Here is a 25,941-nt window from a genome sequence, read left to right on the forward strand (position 1 = left end):
TATCTAATCACTGTAATTTTCTAAGAAACAACTATTTTAATTCTAGGTTTAACTTTCCCAAAGAGGTAAGACTAAAATGATACTTTAGGAGTTCCCTGGTGGTGCAGCAGGTCAAGGATCTGGTGTTGTCACTGCTATGGTGTGGGTTCGATCCCTGGGGTCTTGGAGCTTTTGCATGCCTGTAGTGTGGGCAAAATACCTCCACAAACAACAATGCAAACAAACTAATTTCAGCTACCATGTACCCAACAATCTAAGGATACTCTTATATACTATACCTTATATTATATAGTAACTATTCTCCATCTTACTTCGTATTTGTTTTTAGTCACCAACTAAAAATAACAGTGACAATACATTTGAACATAGATTAATGTCATAATGGATTTATTGTGGGATATATCAGTATCACTATTTTATTTACAATAGAGCCATTATAGTTTTTTCCCCCTTTTTTTCTTTTTTTTTTGCTTTTTAGGGCTGCACCAATGGCATATGCAGGTTCCCAGGCTAGGAGTCCAATCAGAGCCACAGCAACATCTGATCTGAGCTGCATCTGCAACCTACACCACAGCTTATGACCACGCTGGATCCTTAACCCACTGAATGAGGCCAGGGATGGAACCTACAACCTCATGGTTCCTAGTTGGGTTTGTTTCTGCTGTACCATGACAGGAACTCCCATTACAGTTTTATGTTACTAACTATAAAATATGAGAACTATAAAGACATCAAGTGAAAATAAAGCCTGATTTGTCCTCTCTCAAAAAATTCTTATGCTTTTTTGTCATTAGAGCTAGTACTACTTTTTAATGCCTTGAGGGACTGAAATATTTATGTTTCTGAAATAAGTGAAATTATACACCTACTTTAATTCCATTCCCCAAAATACATACAATATACTTCTTAGTTTAATATATATATATATATTTTTTGCTTTTCAGGGTGCACCTGTGGCATATGGAAGTTCCCAAGCTAGGGGTCAAATCAGAGATACAGCTGCTGGCCTACACCACAGCAGCTAGGGATCTGAGCCACATCTGTGACCTACACCACAGCTCACAGCAATGCCAGATCCTTAACCCATGTCCTCATGGATACTAGTCAGGTTCGTTACTGCTGAACCACAGTGGGAACTCCTCTTTGCATACTATATTATTTCACTCACTTAAGTTTTTACATAAAACTAAGAAAACTATAAAATTATAAATACATCATCTGAAGAGAAGAACTGATCAATGATCTCATAGGCCAATTTGTAGATGTCTTCATTTTCATGATTTTGAAGTTGTTCAATTTTCTCCAGTCCTGTAAGAAATTTTATTAAGTGAAATAAAGGTAAAATTTAAAAAGCAGTGACAAAGAAGTTATAATAACCTTGGGAACACACAATCCAATTTTGGGGTATCCTAACGGTGAATCTTAAAAAGGTTTTATGCACAAAGATATAGCATAGTTACCTTAAAAAAAACCAAAAAACAACCAACCACCTGCATGTCTAACTGCATATAACCATAAGCAACAGGACATCTATCTATTCAGCAGAATACTATATATATCAATGTTTATAAGGAATAATAACATGTAAAATTGCTCTGTTAAAAGCAAATTCTTTTTTTTTTTTTTTTTTTTTTTAACTTTCTTAGGGCTGCACCCGTGGCATATGAAAGTTCCCAAGTTAGGGGTTGAGTCAGGGCTGCAGCTGTCAATGACCACAGCCACAGCCATGCAGGATCCAGGCTGTGTCTGCGACCTACACCACAGCACATAACAACGCTGGATCCTTAACCCACTTGAGTGAGGCCAGGGATTGAACCCACATCCTCATAGATACTAGTCAGATTTGTTTCCACTGAGCCACAACAGGAAATTCTATTTTTTAGAATCTGTCAGGTTTTTCTAGTGAATATGAATAAAAAAAAAATTGTAAATATTTATTGGTGATTAATAAATATGAATGTTAAGGGAGCTGTTAAGTATAATGAAGAATGTCAAGATCAACCATAGTATTTCAGGAGAAAAAGGAATTTTCCTTGTAAAGATTAAGAAATTTATTAAATCATGGCCAGAGTATTTATACATTAACCTGCTGACAAGCAAACTGGATCATGTTTTGCTTTATAGGAGTAATAATTAATTGTAAGGTCTCTCGATTAAAGTGAAACTGCCCTTTCATAAGCGTTCTTCCTTTATTCCTTAAGTGGAGGATGTTATTTTGGGCACACTTCTCACTTTACACACTTTCCTCAGGGGGCCCTTCCACGAAAAAACTTAACTACTACACACAGGCTTAGGACTTGTATTCTATGGCTTCATTTCTTTTCTGAACTTCAGATGCTTAAAATGTAAATCCTGTGTAATTCCATAAGGACATTTCACAGGTACCTAGAACTCAAACTGTGCAAAATATTTATTTGCCTTTCCTAACTTACACTGTTTATTCCACTGTATCCTAATTAGTCATAATCAACAAGTTTGAAATTTGAGAGAAAGACTAATTTCCCTCTTTTCTTCAATACTCTATAATCAAATCTCAAAAATCTCAAAGTCTATTTCTTGAATCTTACCATCTCCCCTTTGTCTCTATCACCAGTGCCTTCATTTATTATGGCCTGAACACTAAACACTTTCCTAGGTGGTTTCCTGCCCCCTTCTCTAATGGTTCCATTCCCCTCGTATCCATGCTCCATTTATACATATCAATCCTCAAGGTAAATTTTCCAATGCCTTGTCATACCCTACGGCAGAATTCTTTGGGAAGCTTATAAGATTCCCATGCCTTACTTCCAGTGAAGCAGGCAATGCTCAAGACCTATGTTTTTAATATATAAAAATAAATTTTAATAATTAAAATGTTTACATGGTAAAAGAAAAAAAAAAGTAGGAATAAATTTTAACTATGCTTATTTAAAATTTTTCTGTTATTTACTTCCTAATTATTTTCCTAAGAGTATTTATTCTCTGTTTTCTGTTCCAAACTTGTTATGCATGATTTTTTTTTTTTATCCTGTCACTTTAATAACTTTAAAAATGCTTACTTCTTATTAATTTTCAAGCCTCTGAACTCCTCCACTAAGTAAGCTGAAGATATGGGTGTTCCCACTCTTAGGCCCTCTCCTTTCATTTACTACTCAACTTGTATCAGAAATTACCTATACTTTTATTCTTATCCAGGTTGATAATATTTACATTTTGTCTCACAGCCATATTTGAGACCTCCAAGTTCTGTCTACACGTTAAATCCCAAGAGTTGAAAACTAAGACATGTTGTTTGCCTTCCTGGTGGCTCTGGTACACAGCCAGGTTTGGGAACCATTGCCCTAAAGAATCTGCTGTGCTAGGAAGCTTCTAAGACTGCAGGGGCCTGGTCAATGGCTAGGTCTGCAGCCTCATCTTTTGGCAGTTTCTATCCCATACTTTGTGATTCAGCAACACTGAACTACTTATAACTTGCTGAATGCTATTTCTCACCTCAGACTTTGCTCATGGTGTTATCTCTGCCTGGAACACCTTTCATCCCTTTTTACTTTATTAATCCTTATTCATCTCTCAAAATCCAGCTCAGGTGTCACTTCCTGCTTCTTCCAGGATGGATTAGGTATTTCATTGTGTTGTACATTTCTATTAGGGTAATTAGCACATTAAATCAGTTCATATTTATCTCCATGACTAGACTACATGCCTTGAGGGCAAGGACTGAGTTTCATTTACAACTATCTTTCCGGTATCTTAGCACAGTGCTTGTTCAATATATGGTGACAATTTAGTTGCCTAAGTATACACAAGAAGCTGCGTAGGACTGTACATAATAGAATATAGAATTTACTTTATTCTGTTACTTGATAATCTAAGACAGAAAAATACAGAAGTGTAATATCAGTCAGAAGATAAAAGTAGTTACCAAAAGAACATTAAAAATGTGGAATAACAGCCCATAATAAACTTACCTCCACATTCTTCTATAAGATTGGCTATGGTTTCTGCCTCATCTTCAGCCATTTTTAATATATTACTTAGTCCATCGAGTACTACTTGCACAACTTGTGCATCTTTTACAGTCAGCAAGTTGCAAAAAGGTGGGATAACATTTTGTTGGATTAGGTAGGCCACCTGAAGAATAAAAACACCAGGATATAATAAATGTAAGTGAACTTCATTTGTGTACCTATTACTATACTCAAAAAAATTTGATGTTAAAATCTTGATAATGGAGATATACTCTCATCTCTTATGTGTTAAGTTAGACTACGTTAATCCAACCTCCCTTTTCTTTTTAATGTAGTATGTTTATTTTTCATGAACTTATAAAAAACTAAAGTGAAAACGAAGGAATCACTCTACTTGATATAGCACATTTTCTTGCCATTAGGAGTACTTCCTTCAGAGATCCTTTCCCTTTTAACATTGAGAAATCATGGGAAGTTCCCTCCTGGTGCAGTGGATTAGGGACCTGGTGTTGTTGTAGCTGTGCAGTGGATTTGATTCCTGGCCTGGGAAATTCCATGTGCCAAGGGTGTGGCAAAAAAGAAAAAAAAAAAAAAGAGAGAGACAAAAGAAAAAAAGAAATTATGTAATCAGTTAAGAGGCTGGATGATTTTTTTTTTTTAAACTACAACTGCTCAATGTGAGAGCATCTCCTACCTCTTGGCTATAACCTTTAGCACTCTTATATACCTGGCTATCTCTCAAGTCTACTGGTTGCATAAATTTTTCAAAATATTTTTCTATCTTTTCTTATATTTTATTAGTTATTCCCATGTATTATATTTGTATTATGCTCTGTACTCATTTTTGAGTGGATTCATTGGTCTCCACCATTTTATAGCCTATTTGTAACCTGTCTGTGAAACATCTGGGTCCTTTAAGAACTCATTTTCTTTTGCCAGTTGGCACAATGTAATGTTTTGTCACCTGCCTAATTCTGAGAGTGAGTGTCTTTAAATTTTATGCCCTATGCACCTTACATTGCTCACCCTAGTTCCTAGTCCCAGACTTCTGACTGAGTTTAATTCCTTGTTTGGTTTGGTGTTGAAAATTTTTGATATTCATTTGTTAAGAGAATCTGTGAGGCAGTTTCATTAACCTAAAAAGACTTGTTTTTTTCTTAACACTGTTAAAAAACAAAAAACAACTTAAAAAAAAAAGCAACCCTGACTCTAAGTGCTTCATTTTACCATGGATAAGGAAATTCTTAAGAGGCCACGAGGTTGGAAAGGTAACACTTCACATGTATGAAATATAACTCAAGGAAGTCAATGTGACACTTTCATATATCACATAATGCCTGTTATCTTGTTATACTTTTAAATTATGACTTACCAAAATCTAAATCTCAGAATTGTTGGTACTACTATCATTATCAGTTTTGAGAAATAAGAGCTGAACTTACTTGATCTTTTCTTCCACTAATTGTTAAGTTACTTATGGCCCATGCAGCTTCCTTCTGAGTGCCAAAATCTCCCTGTAAAAGCAAAGCAAAGGATACAAATTGCAACATAGAGTAAAATGGAAAAAACATTTTCTGAAATGATTTTTCAACTTTATTTTCCTAGGTTTTCTTCTAGCCTTTCTATATACATCCATAAAGTTTTACTTTTTAAGATAATCCTTTGAACCGAACTACCCTAAACAAATGGAGATTCTTTTTTGTGAACTTTCCTGGCAACAGACTGACTTGATATAACTATTCAATAATATCAGATTAAATGAAGTCATTGATGAAATAATACTAACAGCTATTAAATATTAAGATGATTAGCAACTTGGAAAAATGCTTATAGGCTATACTAAGAAAAAAAACCTATATAGAGTTTCTGTTGTGGCTCGTTGGTAATGAACCCCACAACTCGGTTTCAATCCCTGGTCCTGCTCAGTGGGTTAAGAATCTGGTGTTGCTATGAGCTGTGGTATAGGTCACAGATGCAGCTTTGATCCAGCACTGTGATGGCTGTGGTGTAGGCCTGCAGCTGCAGCTCCAATTGGACCCCTAGTCTGGGAACTTACATATGCTGTGGGTGCAGCCCTGGAAAAAAAAAAAAAAAAAAAAAAAGGAAAGGAAAAAATATATGTAAATAAGAAGGATGAAAATTAAAACTGCAGTAGGATATCTACTCTTATTTATCAGACTGACAAAATCCAAATATCTGTCAGTGAACCTGAGAGGAGTGTAAAATAGTACAAGCTTTCTAGAGGTCTTTGGCTGTTTTGTTTTGCTTCTTTTTTGGCTGCCCTGCAGCATATGGAGTTCCCAGGTCAGGGATCGAACCTACATCTCAGTGCTCCAGAGACACTGTTGATCCTGCTGTTGCCACAGCAGGAACTCCTCTAGAAGTTTTTTAAAATAGCAAAATTCACATTTATGCCCATTTGTAGATCCAGTAATCCTAAATATAACCTGGAAAAAACATGGAAAAAAATGTACACAGGCACTTGCTTATATTTAAAGAAGAAACAATAGAAGAATAAACCAAAAACTAATAAAAATGATCATCTGTAAGGAAGGGAAAAGAATAGGGACGAATGGACAGAAACAGAAGTCAGACCTTTGGGTATTTATCTTGAAAACAAGGTATATGTTTTTTACTTGGAAACTACAAATGCTCCATATTAACTAAAAACAAAATTAAAGAAAAAAACAAGAAAAACTAAGGAAATCCCAACTAAAAAAAAAAAATTGTACATCAAGTCAGTGGCTTAACCACACACACCGGAGTTATTTCAGTGACATTATATTTAAGTACATCAATGATAAAGTATATCCTAAAGACCAAAACTCCTCAAGGAAACCTCAAAAGTGGAGTAGTCATGTTGTTAGTGCTAATGTGGTCTTGTAATTTTGGTAGATTTTATATTATATAGCTCAATATACAAGGCAAATAATTATGTTCTTGTTTTTAGTGAGATTTCCAGCATAAAAGAGATTAAAAATATGAAATCAAAGGAGTAAAAATAAAAACATTTATCCCAATTACCCAGTAAGATATAATAGCTTCTTTTCATTCATGATTTTTTAAAATGAATTCTCAAGTTCACAAAATTACACTATGTCTATTTTTCACTTTCTTAAAAAAAGAGAGAGACAGTATCACTACCATTTTGTCCACTCAGGCCTAGACACAATGCAACCTTGTAGCAATTACTACAAAAGGGAACCAGGACATCTTGGAGAAATAGTTAATTCTAGGTCTAGTCAGAAAATACACAAAATAAACCTGGGAATTATGTCACATCCAAAAGGAAGGAGGCTCTCAAAAATTACTGGAGTGATGTAAAAAAGACAGAGGTATCATATTTAAGATGTTCCCACTGGTCAGAGACAACCTGAATGTTAAAAAATAACTATAATGGACTAAAACTTTATACACACACACACAAATCCATAATTTCCTAATAATACTAAAATCTTTACCCTAGTTTCCTTTGGAGGTTGTTAGGGAACAAATCATTCTAAAAACTGAGTGATAATGAGCAAGAATCAAACATGTATCTTGTCTTTCCTATAAGAAATGTATTTTAGAAACCAATAGCTGATAAGGAAAAGCTCTTTATTCTTCTTTACTGAAGAATCATGACTAATACATAGAGAATAATACAAAGTCATCATTTTGCAGTTCTTAGTAAAATAAGGTAATTATCATCAATGACTGCCTAAAAACCATTATGTGAAAGACTGATGAGTAACTTAATCACCTGGAACAGGCTAACAACAGCTAAGTTCACTTAATCTTAGTAACACTAGATGTAGGACAGATAGTATGTGTCTCCTCATGTGAATCATTACTGCACTAAATATTCTCGCCTAAAAACTGAACTTGATCTATCAGTTTATAGGAAGTTAGCTTCTACTATCAGTTTGAAGGAAATAAGAAAAGAAAGTAAGAGACATCTCTTTAATTAACAGATCAGTATTCAGAAAAACTCTAATACTTGATTGTGACATTTTAAACTGTCTCTTTCCCGAACCTTAATATAAGCATGAGATGATATGGCATATGATTAAATACTACACTTGTTTGATCTTGGGCAATTTATTTGTCTGCATTACAGTTAGTTCCTCTGTTCCTCTGTCAAAAGGGATTAATTCTTAACCTCACAGAGTTACAGTATTAAATGAGGTAATATATCAAAATGATGAAAACAATAAGCATTTATAATCAGTAGTAATCAAATGAATTTTTAATAAATTCCAGGATAATGGTAATTTTGGTAAAAGAATGATACAGAAAAAAGACCAGGAGTTTCCAAAAAGAAATGTTTCCTGTATATAAAAACTTCTAGGTTCAAAGGTTTTAATATGAGTTTTATTTATTTATTTATTTATTTTTTGTCTTTTTGCCATTTCTTGGGCCACTCCAGCGGCACATGAAGTTTCCCAGGCTAGGGGTCTAATCGGAGCTGTAGCTGCCAGCCTATGCCAGAGCCACAGCAACGCGGGATCTGAGCCGTGTCTGCGACCTACACCACATCTCGTGGCAACGCTGGATAGTTAACCCACTGAGCAAGGGCAGGGACCGAACCCGCAACCTCATGGTTCCTAGTCGGATTCGTTAACCACTGCGCCACGAAGGGAACTCCTGAGTTTTAATATTAAAGCCACTTTATTGTAGTATTCATGCCACTGTATAGGTCTAGTTAAATGGACAGAAAAGTATATATTCACATAATTAGTTAAGTCCTTTTTCCTCTTTCTGATATATACAACATGATTTTCTTACCTTATCCAAAAGGTGTATTATCATCGGTACAAGATTGGCATCAATTACTGCCTGAACTTGCTGCTGATTTCCTGCGGTGATGTTAGAGAGGAACCACACTGCTTCCTGCAGAACAAGACCCCTTCAATATTTCTCATTAAAAAATAAAATCTGCATCTGAACTAAGAAAAAACACATTCACTACAACGCCCAAATGATTTTATTATGGAATGAGTTCCATAATAAAAAATTCAGGAATCTGAACTCTGCTATCCCCTTTCTTCTAAGTCATAATGAAAAAAAATAAAAATTCCTGAAAGCAATGTTCTCAAACACCAAGACTCAAAAGAAGCTTGGCTGAACAAATATTAAGGAACTACCAAGCTGTAATACAAACACGAATCTTACAACAACTGAGATTCAGCACCCTTCTCACACAATGTGATTTATTAATTTATTTATTTTGTCTTTTTAGGTCTGCACCTGCAGCATATGGAGGTTCCCAGGCTAGGGGTCCAATTGGAGCTACAGCTGCCAGCCTATGCCAGAGCCACAGAAATGCCACATCAGAGCCACGTCTGTGACCTACACCGTAGCTCAAGGCAACACAGGATCCTTAATCCACTGAAAGGGGCAAGGGATCTAACCCGCAACCTCATGGTTCCTAGTCGGATTCGTTCCACTGCTCCACGATAGGAACTCCCAATGTGCTTTATTTATTCTCTATTCTATTCTGATCAAAAGTCCTAGCCAAAGTAGATAAATCTATCAATTATCCATAATAACGGAGACATGAAAAATGAAATAGTGGATTGTTTAGTATACATATTTATAATAGTTATTCATTACACCATTTCTCTCAAGAGCTAAAGCAGAACCAGATGTTTGACTACTTTACTGGTCTACTTTCTTTTAATGCTACCCTTTATAGCACAATGTTGCTACTTTTACCAAGATGATTACAAGTCGCTTAAAAAAATTCATAGACAATAAATGCAAACTGAAAATACAGTTGGCGTGAAATAAGACAAAAATACCTACCTACTGTCCTTTTTTTTTTTTAATGCCACTCACAGGAATTTATTCTTCCTTTAAATAAGACTATAGCACTCTGATTTGTCTGTTTACAGCTGCCATTCTAATCAAGATTTACACTAATTAAGATTTTTCTTCTCACATCAAAAACAAGACTCCCACAAAAAGAAAAAAAAAAAAAAAAAAAAAAAAAAAAGCCTAGGGAAAAAAAATCTTAAGTGCTCCAAATGAACTACATTTCATTTCCATTTGCAAACAAGAAAGGCAGCTGTTATCCCTTCACACTGCGAGATGCCACAGAGGATGAAGGATTATTGTTATAATTTATGAAACTTAATAAGTTTATTAAACATGAATTTACTGAGAAACATTTTCTCTATTTTAAAAAAAGTAGTAAACAACTTTTATACTTAGTGTGCAGTAGGCTCTTTTGGATCAGATCACAGGACCATGTTTAATGAACCTGTTAGAGATTTTAGGGTGCTAGGCTACTTAGGTGAGCTGTTCTTGGATTATAATCATTGGCAATGTTGTAATCAACAACCCATGTATTTCTACAACAGCCTCAGATGCACTCCAATATCAGCATCACCAGTCAGTGCCCCCTTTCCATAGCCTCCACCAGCACACACGCACGCACACACACACACGCACTCTCAATCAAGTAGCTATTAACTTAGGTGAATTACTTACATACTATTCAATCACACAACATTCAACACCCAATTATCTCTGCCTCATCATTTCCAAGAGAGCCAAATATGCACTGTTTACAATTGGTTTGTTTTTTTATATATGGAAAATCACATACTAATTCATGTTATAAAGACCAAAATATTTTATTTTCTCTTAATGTCTAAATGACAATTTATATTAGTAATCAATATTAAAGACACTTGAGTCCCTAATTTTATAAATGAAAACTGATACTTAACATGTTATTAAATAGTATTAAAAATACTTACTTTATTAATTTTCTCTTTGGGATGTGTCAGAAGTGCAGGAAAGTGTGAAAGAGCATCACAGTTCAAAACTACTTGCGTTTGCTCATCAGTTCCAGTAACAATGTTGCCCACAGCTCGAAGTGCTGCTGTCTGAAACATGAAAAAATTTAATGAGAAGTTGTTTTACAGGAAATATTCCTTATTACCACAAAGGTGTGTTAGGCAGGTATGAAAGATACATTCTTTCATTCACTCATGGCAACCTATCTTTTTGAGCAAGTTGTGTCAGACACTGATTTAGGAACAGAGAAGTAAATAGGACAGATACAAACCCAGTTTTTACAGAGCTTCCATTATTGAAGGAGGAGACAGCCAATAAACAAATAAGAAGGAGAATTTTAGACAGTAATTATGGTCATAAAGAAAATACTACACAAGTTTTTGTGTGAACAAGTGTTTTCAGTTCTCTTGGGAGTAGAAGTACTAGACCACATGATAACTACTACGTCTAATTTTTCCAGTTCCTATCAAACTATACTCCAAAGAGGCTGTTCCATTCCTACCAACAATGTATGAGGATTATTACACTTTCTCTACATTCTTGCCCAAAGTTGTTACTGTCTTTTTGATTACAGCCACCCTGGTGGGTATCAAATCACGACTCTGATTTGTATTGCCTTAGTGACTAAAGATGTTGAACAACTCATGTGCTTACTGATGATCTGTATATCTTCTTTGGAGAACACTATCTTTTTTTTTTTTTTTTGCTATACCTGTGGTATGTGGAAATTCCCGGGCCAGGGATCAAACCCATGCTGCTGCAGTGACAGTGCCAAATCTTTAACACATTACGCCACAAGGGAACTCCCTAAACCATTTTAAACTTGGGTTATTTGTCATTTTTTTTGCTGAGTTGTAAGAGTTCTTTATGTATTCTGGATACAAATCCCTTCTCAGATATATGATCTGCAAATATTCTCTTACATTCTGTGGGTTGTCTCTTCACTTTTTTGACAGTTTCTTTGGAAGTTTTTGATTTTCCAGTCCAATTTATCTGTTTTTCCTTGGTTGCTTGTGGTGCCATACCTAAAGAAACTACCGCCTAATCCAAAGTCATGAAGAGTTACACCTATGTGTCCTTCTAAGAGGCTTATGCTTTTAGCTCTTATATTTACTGTTTCATTTTGTGTTAATTTTAAAAATATGATGTAGAGTAGGGATCCACCTTCATTCTTTTACATGTGGATATCCAGTAGTCTCAGCACCATTTGTTAAAAGACTATTTTTTGCTCACTGAATTTTCTTGGCACTCTTGTTGAAGATCAATTGATCATAAATGTATGAGTTTATTTCTGGACTCCTGATTCTATTTCACTGATCTATATGTCTATTTTCATGCCACTATCATAAAGTCTTATTTTCTCTAGCTTTGTAAAAGTGAGAAGTCCCCAAACCTGGTTCTTTTTCAACACTGTTTTGGCTATTTCTGTATTCTGTATTCTATTGCTTGTATTTCCATATGGATTTTAACAGGAACTGCATTTAGTTTATGGATAAACTTGGAGCTGCCATCCTAATAATACTTAGTCTTCCAATCAACAACATGGATGTCTTTCCATTTTTTAGGTCTTCTTTAATTTCTTTAAAAATGTTTTGTAGTGAACCAGCCTCTTTAAAAATTTAATATGGGAAAGAAAAAAAGGAAGTGTAGAGTAGAAACATAAAGATGTAGCTACGAAATGCATGCAGTGACAGTGCCAAATCTTTAATGCACATGTGTTCCTGATTTGGCCAAACTGGGGGGGGGGGGGTGAGGCAATCAATAAAATGTGGACACGGACTGGATTTTAACACTAAGGAGTGATTTTTTTTTTTTTTTGGTCTTTTTAGGGCTGTACCTGAGGCACATGGAAGTTCCCAAGCTAGGGGTTGAATTGGAACTGTAGCCGTTGGCCTACCAACAATGTGGGAACCGATCTGCATCTGTGACCTACACGGCAGCTCATGGCAATGCCGGATTCTTCACCAGCTCATAGCAAGACCAGGGACTGAACCTGAGTCCTCATGGTTACTTAGCTGAGCCACAATAGGAACTCCTAACACTAAGTATTTTTAAGTGCTCTAATGGTATTACGGTTATGTTAAAAAATAGCCTTACTTTTTAGAGATGCAAGCTGGATGAAATTATATGATATCTGGGATTTGTGTCAAAATACTTTGGAGGGGAAGTAGAGATATAGAGAAAACCTACATAGTTCATTACACTATTCTGTGTTCCTAAATTATGGCATGAAATTGAAAAAGTTTAAAAAGAACCTATATTAGTTATCAGGTAAGGTACATAAATAACATTAACTTTCCAAGTCCAGTATTAAAACTGAAGATGCATTCTGAAAAAACAAAAACAAAATGCAAACCAAAAACCTATATCAAGACATAAGAACCACACATATGAAATATGAACTTAGTGATTTAAGTACCATGTAGGAATATTTAAAATAAACTATAAATATCCCTAAATGACAAAATAGTCTATTAATTCTTTCTGAATTTAGCTAAGTGTTCCCTTTCTTTAAAGTACTTCAAAATTTAAGGCAGTGGATCTTCATTCTGACAGTATATGGATATACTGTCAGAGCTTTTTAAATAAGGTTTCTAGGAAATATTCTAGATTTACTGAAACAGAATTTCTAGGAGTTGAACAAGGGAAATAAACCAATTTTTTTTAAAGTTTCACACAACTGATTTTAATGTCCAGTCAGAGTTGAGAAACAGTGAATCAGGTTAACAGTTTTCTTATGCTATGCCCTCAGTCATTATAAGATTAAAGCATGCTATTTATCTCAGAAGGAAAGAGGCAACTCGCTGCATCTCCCTTTACCACTGTAGTTGGACAGTTATTGCTTGTAATACATGTGTGAACATCTTACATTTTTTGAGCTCTTTCTAGATGCAGGTTCTTGTGGGATAAATATGTATATGGATTTTTAAAATAATAAAAGAAAAAACAAAATTAAAGATTTTAAATACTGAAAGACAACTTTATGAAGCCCCTAAGCAACACATTTCAGTCCAAAGCCTTTTATCACAGTGCCAGTGAAGCTAAGCATTAACTTAACTTGCTGAGTGCAGTGGAGGAGAGTCAAAAAGAACAGCTCTTGAGGGAAAAAAAAAAAAGAGTAGGAGAGTGGCAGAGGAAAAATAAAATTACTAATACTTGTTTCAGATGCTCCCATGTTCCTACACAAACTGTCTTGGTCCACATTAGAAATCAAGTAATTTAAAAAGAAGTCAACTTGATTGTTTTTTTTTTTTTTTTGGAGGAGGGTTCTTGTTGAACTGTAGTAATCTTACCTCATTTCCTCCATCTTTAAAATGGAGATATAACTCCTCACTCTTTTTACCAGTGGTATTTGGTTGTTACACTAAAAACAAACATTTGAAATTATACTACTGAAATTATCTATTTTTGAATTTCATGCTTAAAGCAAACAGTGGTACATTCTTATCAATAAAAAAACTCACCTGAACTTTAACTTCCTGGTGGCTGAGCAGAGGAACCAAATGAGGGACTATTCCAGAGTCTATTACCATCTGTATCTGTTCATTGCCAGCATCAGTAAGGTAAGAGAGTGCCCAGACTGTATCTACCAATATCTAATAAAAAAAAAAATTCAAATAACCTTGAATATTTTCTCACTTCAAAAATTCTTAATCACATGGACTAATCTATGATTGTCCTACTATCTTCTTTCTTCCCTTTTCTCTCACCTAAATTCACTGGAATCTTTATCTTCTCTATCATCATCTGTTAATGTCTGTATCTAGTATGTGCATATTTAGGATGTTTGGGGTTAATTATGATGCTGATTCCAGATTGGTATCCAGCTTTCACTCATAAAGATACAAACACAGTACACAGCACACAAAATATGAGAAAAAGACATTCTCTTTCTCAAATGCTCAGACTAGGGGATAAAAAGTCAAAGGACATTATAGTAAAGGTATATAGTTGGAAAGAGTATATGTATCCAACACACATGGTGGTTCTAAACATCTGGGCTGGTGAATATATTCAGGGTGTCCTCACATCAATACCATGCTGGTAGGTCTAAAGCCAATACTTCAGTATTAGGATTATAGAACCTTCATCTTTTCCAACCAGTTTGCTTTGCCTTATAAAACTAGAGGTAACTTCCCAAAGAGCAGAGGTATACCATGGCTGCAGATCAAGACATTAACCATAGGTCAACCTGTGAGATCCATAATTAAAAAATATGTTCCAATGAAAAAACAAAAAAATATAATTTACTAGCTGCCAAAGCTACTTAAATAAAAAGGCCTCTGTAATTAACTCATAATGATTATAGTTTGAAGTACAATAGGCCACTGTGTTTCATCTTTGTTTCTCAAGTCCTAATTAGAAGTTATGGCCAAAAGGAAGTATGACAAACAAACTGTTAAACTGGTGAATGACACAATTATTGACAGTGACATAGAAATAAAAATTGTGTCTGAATTTTTACTTCCAAAACGTTTCTGGAATATGGACTCTGTGTCAAAAGACAAGCCAATAAAGTATGAAACCTTTTAAATTCTAAACCAATGTTTAAGATATCCAAGAAGCTTCTAGAAAAGAACGTATTTTGCCATTTTTCCTTTCGAAAATTCAAGAAAGCATTATGGATATTTTTAATGTAAAAAGAAGACACCAAGTGAAAGAACTCACACATATACAGCAGTATCAAAATATTAAGACAAATAAATTTCAACTTACAAAATAACTTTTTTTTTTCCAGGAGTACCAACATATTTCTTTCTTAGAGCCACACCCATAGCATATGGAGGTTCCCAGGCTAGGGGCTGAACCGGAGCTATGGCTGCTGGCCTACGACACAGCAATGCCAGATCCAAGCTGCGTCTGTGACCTACACCACAGCTCACAGCAATGCTGGATCCTTAACCCACTGAGCGAGGCCAGGGACTGAACCTGCAACCTCATCGTTCCTAGTCGGATTCGTTTCCGCTGCTGCCACAATGGGAACTCCCCAACATATTTCAAAATTTGTTGATACAGGGAAAAAATTTCAAGTTACTTGTGTACAACTACGTAAAACCCAGATACATTTTTTTCAAAAAAGGCCCAATCCTAAACGAGTCATTAATACGACCACATCAAGATCACAATCTAAATCAAATTTGATCTCATGTACTTTTTGTGTCAGCAAATTCAAAAGTCTAGGATAGGTTTACACTACACTTAACAGTTAATTTCGATGTTTCACTTATGGTTCAAAATAGTTTTGTTCTTATTTTTTTAACTGCTCAAAGTAGTTTTGTTCTTATTTTATTTTTTTACTTCTTTGATGGTCTAATTTAAGAACTTGCCCCTAAGTGTTTACCCAAGAAAATTTTATTTTTAGTAAACATTATTATCTAGTAAACAATGTTACTTACAGTAAACATGCTGGGGGGGGGAGAACAATGCAAACTGGCTTTAGAAATTCAAGATATATCAAGAGCAAGGAAAATGGACTTAAAACCTTAAATGGATTGGGAAATAAGTAGAAAGAATACATCTCTGAATAAGGTCAACCAAGATGTCTGGCTTTCCAGTAGTTACAAACTCTGAGTTTAATCTTTCTTGGAAACCTTTTAAAAATGAGATACTAATATTTGTAACTTAAAGAATCTGGCTATAGGAAGCCCAAACCAAAAACTATATACATGTGTGTTTTGCTTGTTTTTTTAAAGATCCTAGACTACCTGGAGCTAGAAAAACATTTCTTCAGAGCAAAAAGATCATGTTCTTCTAATGAAATGTCAAGTATATTATGTCACTGCTTGATGTACTATAATTCTAACTTTAATTTGTTTCATTTGCTTTAGAGAGATATTGGCAAAAAGTTATCACTCTAGAAACTGTAAAGGAATGAAGTAGCTTGTCAAACAATGAACATCATACCAAACTGTTTTTAAAGAACTACACAAGTTTCTGATGTTATGCATTTTATCCACATGATTTCCTTTACCTATTATATTCCTAACTCTTCTGACACACTGAAGCCTAGACTGACTTTATAACCAATCAGGGCAGTTTTCTATCTCATTCATACTTTCTGAGCTGCTTTTTCCTTTGCTCTCTATGTAGTATGAATGAGTAGGATATATTAATGTTTAAAATCTAGTCTGCACTAATATTTTTCCTTGTTGCTTGGATACTCAAGAATTATCTCTACACCAAGCAAAGCTACTACCCAAGTCACTATAAATGATGAGAAAGAGTAAAAATGAAATTAAAGAACAAATGATGTTCATGGTTTGGTGTATGTATATGAATACAGACCCATGCATAAAGGTACAAATATATCTCTTTTTCACTTTTCAAAAAATAGTATCACTAGGTATATATGTTCTTTCATTGGACAGCTGTCAAAATAAGCTTTCATTGAAAAGCTCATGAACAATCAAAGGTATAGTCTTAATGAGAGAAATTACTAACTGGCAACTTTAAGAATGTCCAATGAGAGTTTTTACAACACTAATATATACATACATGCACGCTTATTACTGCCCAGACCAAAATAATAATGGCTTCATTTCTTCACTGAAATTACATTTTGTGATATGGGTAAACACAGAGTAAATATAAAAACACCAAAGTATAAATTACAGCTTTTGAAATGGAAAAATCTAGTAAGGGTACACTGACATAAAGTACAGTATAACATTTTCTCCTCTATGTCCCAGGGAGAAGCCCTAGACATCTACACATATAAAAATATATGATGGGAAGCATTTACTCACATTTACGTCTGTGTGATGAATTAGAACACAAAGAGCTGGAAGAATCTAAAGGGAAAAATATACAGATTTTAAAATATACACAGATTTAAAAACATACACATATATACTCTAGTTTAAAAAACAAAAGCAAAAACTATTTGTTACCTCTTGAATGGTTTCCATTGGGGGTGGTGGGTCTTTGTGGCGACATAAGTTGACCATAACCCAAGTAACATTTCTTAAGAATGTTATAGGAATAGATGGACTTATGAAAGAAAGTAAAGGTTTCACAACTCCAAGACTTATGACATAATCTCTACACTGTGGCCCATCACCTGTAGGAAGAAGGATTTATTAATTCAACACAACAAGCAACTCAAAAACATGAAGCACTGGCTTCAATATGCTGCTTCCGGTGTTTGAACCAGCTACACTATTTAGTTTTATGTAAAAGTTTAAGAGAATAATAACTTAGTTCATATTTTAGGTCTCTGAGCCAAGAGAAGCATCTAAGGTACTAAGATTTTTTTTTTTTTGCATATTTATGTATTCAGGTTTATAAGTTGCTCACTTAACAACATGTTTTTAATGCCATCTAAATGCTAGAAGCCTAAGGATTCTTTAAAGCACTTTGCGAACATGGAATAGTTGCTTTTTCTCATCTCTCTCAATAGTACCCTCAGTTTAAGAAACTTTCACATATAAAAAAAAAATAGTTTGAAAAAACATTACAGAGAATTTACTTGTAAAATTTATACTGATGATCCACTATCAAAGCAGAGAATGTTAACTATAAATTACTCTATATACTTAGAAACTATGTCAACCAAAAGGGAGGGGAAGAGGGAACCAATATTCCTAGACCAGTAGATCCCCTAGTGATATGGGGGTCCTATCTCAAATCTACTGCAACAGAAACACTGTGGGTCTAGGATTCTGTGTTATAAGCCCTTACTATAACTTTGACAGCAGGCTAAAGTTTGAGAATCACTGTCCTAGAAAGAAGTGCCAAATTTATGTACTTAGGCTATCACTGTAATTTGTAGTATGAAAGTCACATTGAGATATTACGTTCTGTAAGTGAAAACACTTTTCTTTGCACTACAATACTTGAAATTAAATGCTTGTTCTTTTCGTATCCATGTATTGTAATTAATTATACAAAGTCACTCAAATAAAAAACCAAAGATGAGAAGTTCCCATTTTGGCTTAGCAGGTTAAGAACCCAACTAGTATCCATGCGGATGCTGGTTTGATCCTTGGCCTTGCTCAATGGGCTAAGGATCTGGCACTGATGCAAGCTGCAGCATAGGTCGCAGATGTGGTTTGGATCTAGTGTTACTGTGGCTGTAGCATAGGCTGGCAGCTGCATCTCCAATTCGACTCCTTGCCTAGGAACTTCCATAGGTTGCAGGTGTGGCCTTTAAAAAAAAGCAACAATACACAACAACCAAAGATCAAGACGTCATGTTAATAGTTATAAATCTAATATGTGTTGTAAAAATGAGGGACTCCGGACATACAAATGATAGCACTCCTAACAGTAATATACCATATGCCAAGGACAGTTTATAATGAAATTCTCCCATTTGAAAACTTGTGATTGTGGGGTACTAACCATACCTGGCCTTTAAAAGGGTAATAAAGAGGAGGTATATCTCAGGAGTTCCCGTCATGGCACAGTGGTTAACAAATCCAACTAGGAACCATGAGGTTGCGGGTTCGATCCCTGGCCTTGCTCAGTGGGTTAGGGATCCAGCGTTGCCGTGAGCTGAGGTGTAGGTTGCAGACGGGGCTTGGATCTCGAGTTGCTGTGGCTCTGGCGTAGGCCGGTGGCTACAGCTCCGATTAGACCCTTAGCCTGGGAACCTCCATACCTCCATATGCTGTAGGAGAGGCCCCAGAAAAGGCAAAAAGACAAAAAAAAAAAAAAAAAAAAAAAGAGGTATATCAAAGCGAACTTGATCACTTCTGTGCAAGAACAATTAAAAAAATCTGTGGCAAAAATAACTCTGACATCATAGACCACAATACAGGTCAGACCCCAGGTTTTTCCCATTCTCCCTCCACTAGAGGACAGGTTTTTGAAGTTCTGAGTTTGGGTAAAATTAAGCTGTCGTTAAAAAAAACAGGTTCTTGAAATAAGCACTGTCTTTTTTTTTTTTTTAAATGGCTGCACCTGCCACATATGGAAGTTCTTGGGCCAGGGGTTGAATCCAAAGCTGCAGCTGTGGCACCACCAGATCCTTTAATCCAATCACTGGGCCAGGGAACAAATCTGCATTTCTGGAGCAACCTGAGCTGCAGCAGTCAGATTCCTAACCCACTGCACCAAAGTGGGAACTCCTGGAATTGTCTTTATTTATGTATTTACTTATTTATTTTTGTCTTTTTAGGGCTGCACCCATGGCATATGGAAGTTACCAGGCTAGGAGTTGAATCTGAGCTGTAGCTGCTGGCCTACACCACAGCTACAGTAATGCCAGATTCAAGCCGCATCTTGGACCTGTACCACAGCTCACGGCAAAGCCAGATCCTTAACCCACTGAGTGAGGCCAGGGATCGAACTCGAATCCTCATGGATACTAGTTGGGTTTGTTATTGCTGAGGAACTATGGAATTCCTTGAATTGTCTTTAATTATTCTTCCTGCAATTATTTATTAGAAAAAAACCTGAGAAGTTCCCATTGTGTCGCAGCAGAAACGAATCCCACTAGGAACCATGAGGTTGCAGGTTTGATTCCTGGCCTCGCTAAGTGGGTTAAGGATCTGGTGTTGCCGTAAGCTGTGGTGTAGGTCAAAGATGTGGCTTGGATCTGGCATTGCTGCAGCTATGGTGTAGGCCAGTACCTACAGCTCTGACTGGATCCCGAGCCTGGGAACCTCCACAGGCCAAGGGCGCAGACCTAAGAAGCAAAAAAAGAAAAATCCTGAAAGGTATGGTAATCACAATGGTCAACATTTAATAAGACTATCTGTAAGCTAGATACCTCCTGTGTAATAATGACCTGGTGCTGATAGGAGATAACATTATTTTACTGTACTAAAAATTCCCAAGAGATTCATAAAAGCTAGTGCTGAAAAAGGCAACCTTTTTCCTTTTCAAGTACTAGTAGTCACTTTTATTACATAGTACATGATAACAATTGTTGGGCTAGTACTACAAATTTTAGACAAACCTATGATATTTCCCAATGCCCACACTGCTTGCTCACAGACATTTTGATGGGGTGAATGGAGAAGCCTCAGGAAAAGTGGCACAGCATCTGAAGGAGGAAAATATAAGTTATCACTTAAGTCTGAAGATACTGTTATATATCAATTATATCTCAATAAAATGGGAAAAGAAGGTTGAAAATACTACAGTGTAAACCAAAAATCAATCTTCTTTGCTAAAACCTCAAAAGAAAGCTATAAAAATACATTTAAAATATATCCTTATTAAATGATTTTCCTAGAATAAGAGTAGGAAAATTTTTGACTAGCAGACTACTTATCCATTATCAAATTGATAGTTTTAACATATAGACAAATACAAAATTAAGCTGATAAAATTTCATTCACAATTAAACCTAAATTCCAATTTAAGACTAACTTTTTATAAAGCATTATCTTCAATTTTGAAAAAAATTCCAATTATTGAAATAACTTTTGAATATAGAAATTTAAAATAACATCACATGGGTCTTTAGCCAGGTCAATGATTCCATGTCGCCTGTGACCTTATGCATCAGGAAGTGATTTTGTTGCTTAACAACAAGGATGGAAAAAACAAAGAAAGGTTTAACACAATAATTCTGCACTGAATAAATGACTCCATTTCTTTTCTTCCTTCTGACATTGCTTTGAAAAATGCTATTTAGTACATATAGATCAATCATGCTTATTTATACTAAAAAGTTCGATTTATACATTATTTTTGGTATTATAGTAAAAGACTATCAGCCTGTCTCTAATCTTTAAAGAGCACAAAAGAAAAATGAAAAAGAGGGATTAAGCACTTTCTTGAGATCATAACACTTACTAGTTAACTGCATAAAATACAACAATAAAAATTCAAAACTATCTGAACCCAGAATTAAACCAGTTTTATTAAGACTTAAGGTAATTATCTTTTCTATGTATTATTATGGCCAAAACTGTGGCACGTGGAATTCTGAGGCCAGGGATGCAACCTAAGCCACAGTTACAGCTTGTACCACAGCTGTGGCAACACTGGATCCTTAGCCTGCTGTGCCACACAGGAAGTTCTACGTAATATTATAAGTGTCTATATAATAAAACCCTTCCTTAGTGGTTAACACTTTTGTTCCCCTTCAAAATCATGATAGTGCTTAAGATTTTAACAGGGTTAGACAAGTACGCTTACAAACCTGAAGGGGATTGTGAAAGTACCTTCTTTAAAATTATTAATTTGTTTAGCTGAAGAATCAAATAGTACTAATGAAAATACCTCAGGTTATTACTCGCAAAAGTTATTTTCCACTTACATTTCTTGGAACATAAAAGACAATCCTATAACAACAATGAAAAAAAAAATTCAAGCCATTCTCTCAAGTAGAATTACTTTATAAAAGATTTCTCCAAAGGAGTTCTCGTCGTGGCACAGTGGAAACGAATCTGACTAGGAACCATGAGGTTACGGGTTTGATCCCTGGCCTCTCTCAGTGGGTTCGGGATCTGGTGTTGCCATGAGCTGTGGTATAGGTTGCAGACAAGGCTCGGATCCCGCATTGCTGTGGCTCTGGTGTAGGCTGGTGGCTACAGCTCCAATTAGACCCCTAGCCTGGGAACCTCCATATGCTGCGGGTGTGGCCCTTAAAGGACAAAAAGACGAAAAAAAAAAAAAAAAAAAAAAAAAAAAAAGATTTCTCTAAAAGGTATGATGGAAATCTCATTAAGAGTAGCCAAAATGTAGTATGGCAATGGGAAAAAATCTTTTTGTGATGTACTATAAAGTATAATTACAATAATGTAATATGCTACTATAATTAGGAATTGCTCTTAGAATCAAATCAATTTTTGGAAATAGAATATGGATAAGATGAACAAAGTAACATACTAAAGTTGGCCCATTGCAACTACCCTGTGTGTTACTGAATTCAAAATACTGAATTACTTTATAATATAAACAGCTCTTTTTTTTTAGGAAAAGCTACTTTTAAAAATTAACCTATTTTTTGAAAATTATAATTCTGTCTGTTAATAACCAACTTACTGGACTGAACTACTGCTTGAGTCTGTTCAGAGGTTCCAGATGCAATGTTTGTCAAAGCCCATGCAGCTTCAAACTGTAAAGAAGGACTACAAAAAACAAATAATTTTAAACAGCAGGAATTTCTACACTGGCCCAAATATCTACCAACCATTTCTCCCCTCTAGCATTTTTATAAAGTATTAAATATTTTGCTTCAAAAGATCTATGCATCCAGTACTTAAAAAGAAAAAAAAAAAAGGAGTTCCCATTGTGGCTCAGCAGTAATGAACCTGATTAGCATCCATGAGGATGAGTATTTGATTCCTGGTCTCACTCAGTGGGTTAAAGATCTGGCATTGCCATGAGCTGTGGTGTAGGTTGCAGATGCAGCTCGGATCCAGCGTTGCTGTGGTCCTGGTGTAGGTCAGCAGCTACAGCTCCAACTGGACCCCTAGCCTGGGAACCTCCTTATGTCACAGGTGTGTCCCTAAAAAGACAATCCCCCCAAACTTCCAGTGACTATCTAAAATATCTTCAATATTAAAAACACACAACCTACTCAGGTGTCCTTCTCACTTTTAGTGAGAACTCTTATTAAGATACTTTATTAAGATAAACTCCTTATTAAGATTAACTTAATAAAGATTAACACTTTATTAAAATACATTACTACCCAAGCAGTTTTCTCAGGTTACCTATCTGGCTAAATTTGTTCTTAACTTTCAAAGCTTCGAAGTTAAATACATCATTCTCAAGTTCCTCTCTGGCCTTTACCTTCCTCTGCTGGTATAAGCATACCTGGGTGCTCAACTCCATCTAATAGCCCTTTTCTTTTTTCTTTAAAAATCAAACTACTAGAAAATCTTGTCTTCTGCAAACGATACACCTTAATTATTTCTTAAAATGTACTTACTTGTCATCTCTTTCAAGACAATGGACTAAAATAGGCAATATTCCAGATTTTATTAAGTCATCAATTGGTGGATTTCGATCACTGGACAAAAGTTTCCTATAAGAGAGAGATATATGTAGCCCTAGTGAAACTTAATGATATATAAATTCAAATTCATATTTTCTATAGATATTAAATAAAGTGAATATCTGGCAAATATTCTCTCTGAAAGTTACTTTTTAAATTTATATAATGCAACCTTTTCTCTATTATAAAAAGATTAATTTATAAATTTACAGAGTTGTTAATAATTAGGAAAAAATGGTAGACATGAGCCACTTTATCACTTAAAAAATAATTAGTACAGTAATATTATTCCTTCAATAAGTCCCAAACATGACTTACAAAAAGACAACTAAATGTTTCGTATGTGTTACCTTTGGACTTAATTTTGAGGTCAGAGAAAAAAAGAGGGCAGACTCCATCAACATGGCATTTACCTTGCTAAGAAAGGAATTAAGAGGTCACCAAAATATCCTAAATTATTCATACCAGGTCACAACAAAGTCAAAGAACAAAAGCAGGTAGGGTGCTGGTACAAGTTTATAGCTGACACTAGTATCTAATTCTTCACCTTCACCAGTTCAAAGGTCACAGAAGGTCAATAAGATTCCTGTCTCAGGAATTAAAGGAAATAAGCTGAGCAATACCCAGGAAAATATCCAGAGAGATGCTGGAGATATTAAGGTGAACAAGACAGATACATCCTTGTTCTCATGTAGCTTAGAGAATAAAACAATAACTAGTGCTCATTTATACGTGCGGTAGACTGTAGTTTTAGCTGACAAACTCTCAAAGTGGCTTAACACAGATGTTCACTCATTTGAATTCCCTGCACTATTATTTTTTTTGCTTTTTTAAAAAAGCTTAATCAGGAGTTCCCTGGTGGTCCAGCAGGTTAAGGCGCTGGCATTGTCATTGCTGTGGTGCAAGTTCAGTCCCTAGCCCAGGAACTTCTGCATGCCATGGATGCAACCCCTATCTCCCCCCAAGAAAGAGCTTAATCAGATCATTCCCCTATGTAAACCAAGTGATTGCTGCTAATTTATTATCCTATTAATGTAAACTGCTTGACCTAGCTTTACACCATTTCACAGACTGGCTACATCTCACTTATCTAATTTTATTTTCTGTAATTTAACATGTCAGTTATCTGTCCCAACATTTCAATCTCATTTTCAGGCCCTCCAAATCCTATTCTCCACACTTGCAATGCTCTCTTGTTTTTGTCTATTCAAACTCTATGTACTCAAATTTTACATTTTCACAATACTTTGAATTTCAAGAATAGTTACATGGCATATACCTACATTTGCTGTTGAGCATCACACCTCTTATATAGTTTTGCCTTCTTGATTAGGTTTTAAACTTCTTATAGAGCAAGAATTATTCCACATGCTTTTTCACAGTATTTTCCATAATAAATGGCACAATTCTTTGCACAAAGTAGGAAATGACCCAGTCTTGCTTAATCAAGGTTTTCAGATTGAATAAAAAAACCTTTTTTACTACCTTATTAAGGACATTCTTAAAGAGAAATGACCTTTTTTGAGTGTACAATGTCACATACAGTATCTACAATATATAATCAGTTTGGTGTCACTGTCTTGATTTGTGCTAAGGTGCCAGTAGTTTACCCACAGTTGCTTTTCCAACATCAGTGTGAATGCTGACACAGTGAAAAAAAGACAAGTCAAGTCTTAGAACTACCGTGAAAATAATACCTCCTGAAATTATCTCAAGATCTAGGGACCCACAGACTGCATTTTAAGAACTCTTGCCTTAGGGGCCTGAGGGCTTTAATTAAGTTGTATAACATGTTGAGAAGAGATGCTCCAACACTATAGTATTGTATAGTATCAACTCTGACAATTGTAAGCATAATATATCAACTTCTCAATCATTCTTCCTATTAACATTGCCACTGTGAGATGTGAAAACTTCTGTGACTTTCTGCCTACATAACAAAATCCTAAGTAGTTCTTCTACCCGTAGTGGACAACAATGTAATTCTATAACTTCCCTAACTGTTCTAGGGCATCTGTTATCTGCTAAGTGAATACACTACAGTAGAAAAAGCCTAATAAACATAAAGGGAACTCATACACTGGGTATATTAGACGAACCTGTGAAATCTTTTTCCACTCTGAAATTCTTTAACTAGAATCAATTTCTTGCTTAAGTGTCTCTTTGCTACTGATAATCACAACATAAGGTGCTATTCTTTCATTTATAAAAAAAACAAACCACTACATTTACTATGATGTAACAATGGCTTCCTCAACCTATTTATTAATACAAATTCTCAGTTAGTAAGTTTTTCTGGGGAGTTCC

The 25,941-nt window shown here is 35.2% G+C and overlaps 1 protein-coding gene and 1 non-coding gene across 3 annotated transcripts in view; both read right to left on the reverse strand.

The window, feature by feature from the left end:
- KPNA4 (karyopherin subunit alpha 4) overlaps positions 1 to 25,941 on the reverse strand; it is a 68,064-nt gene that overhangs the window by 2,774 nt on the left and 39,349 nt on the right. For both annotated transcript variants that reach the window (XM_021069735.2, XM_021069736.2), the window contains 11 exons: positions 23,569 to 23,664; positions 22,677 to 22,762; positions 20,638 to 20,724; positions 17,624 to 17,793; positions 17,480 to 17,524; positions 14,198 to 14,329; positions 10,694 to 10,822; positions 8,715 to 8,819; positions 5,390 to 5,461; positions 3,948 to 4,110; positions 1,214 to 1,308 (listed from right to left, as the gene is read on the reverse strand). In XM_021069735.2, coding sequence (XP_020925394.1) covers positions 1,214 to 1,308; positions 3,948 to 4,110; positions 5,390 to 5,461; positions 8,715 to 8,819; positions 10,694 to 10,822; positions 14,198 to 14,329; positions 17,480 to 17,524; positions 17,624 to 17,793; positions 20,638 to 20,724; positions 22,677 to 22,762; positions 23,569 to 23,664 — 1,180 coding nt within the window. The remainder of the gene's footprint in view (positions 1 to 1,213; positions 1,309 to 3,947; positions 4,111 to 5,389; positions 5,462 to 8,714; positions 8,820 to 10,693; positions 10,823 to 14,197; positions 14,330 to 17,479; positions 17,525 to 17,623; positions 17,794 to 20,637; positions 20,725 to 22,676; positions 22,763 to 23,568; positions 23,665 to 25,941) is intronic.
- Positions 10,159 to 10,477, reverse strand: LOC146397564 (small Cajal body-specific RNA 7). Its single transcript, XR_014825416.1, has one exon.

This window comes from Sus scrofa, chromosome 13, assembly GCF_054392235.1.
Source record: "Sus scrofa isolate SSC_HxYL_T2T_F1_AM1 chromosome 13, Sscrofa_HxYL_maternal_Yorkshire_Landrace_v2.0, whole genome shotgun sequence".
In the NCBI taxonomy this organism is placed as follows: Eukaryota; Metazoa; Chordata; class Mammalia; order Artiodactyla; family Suidae; genus Sus; species Sus scrofa.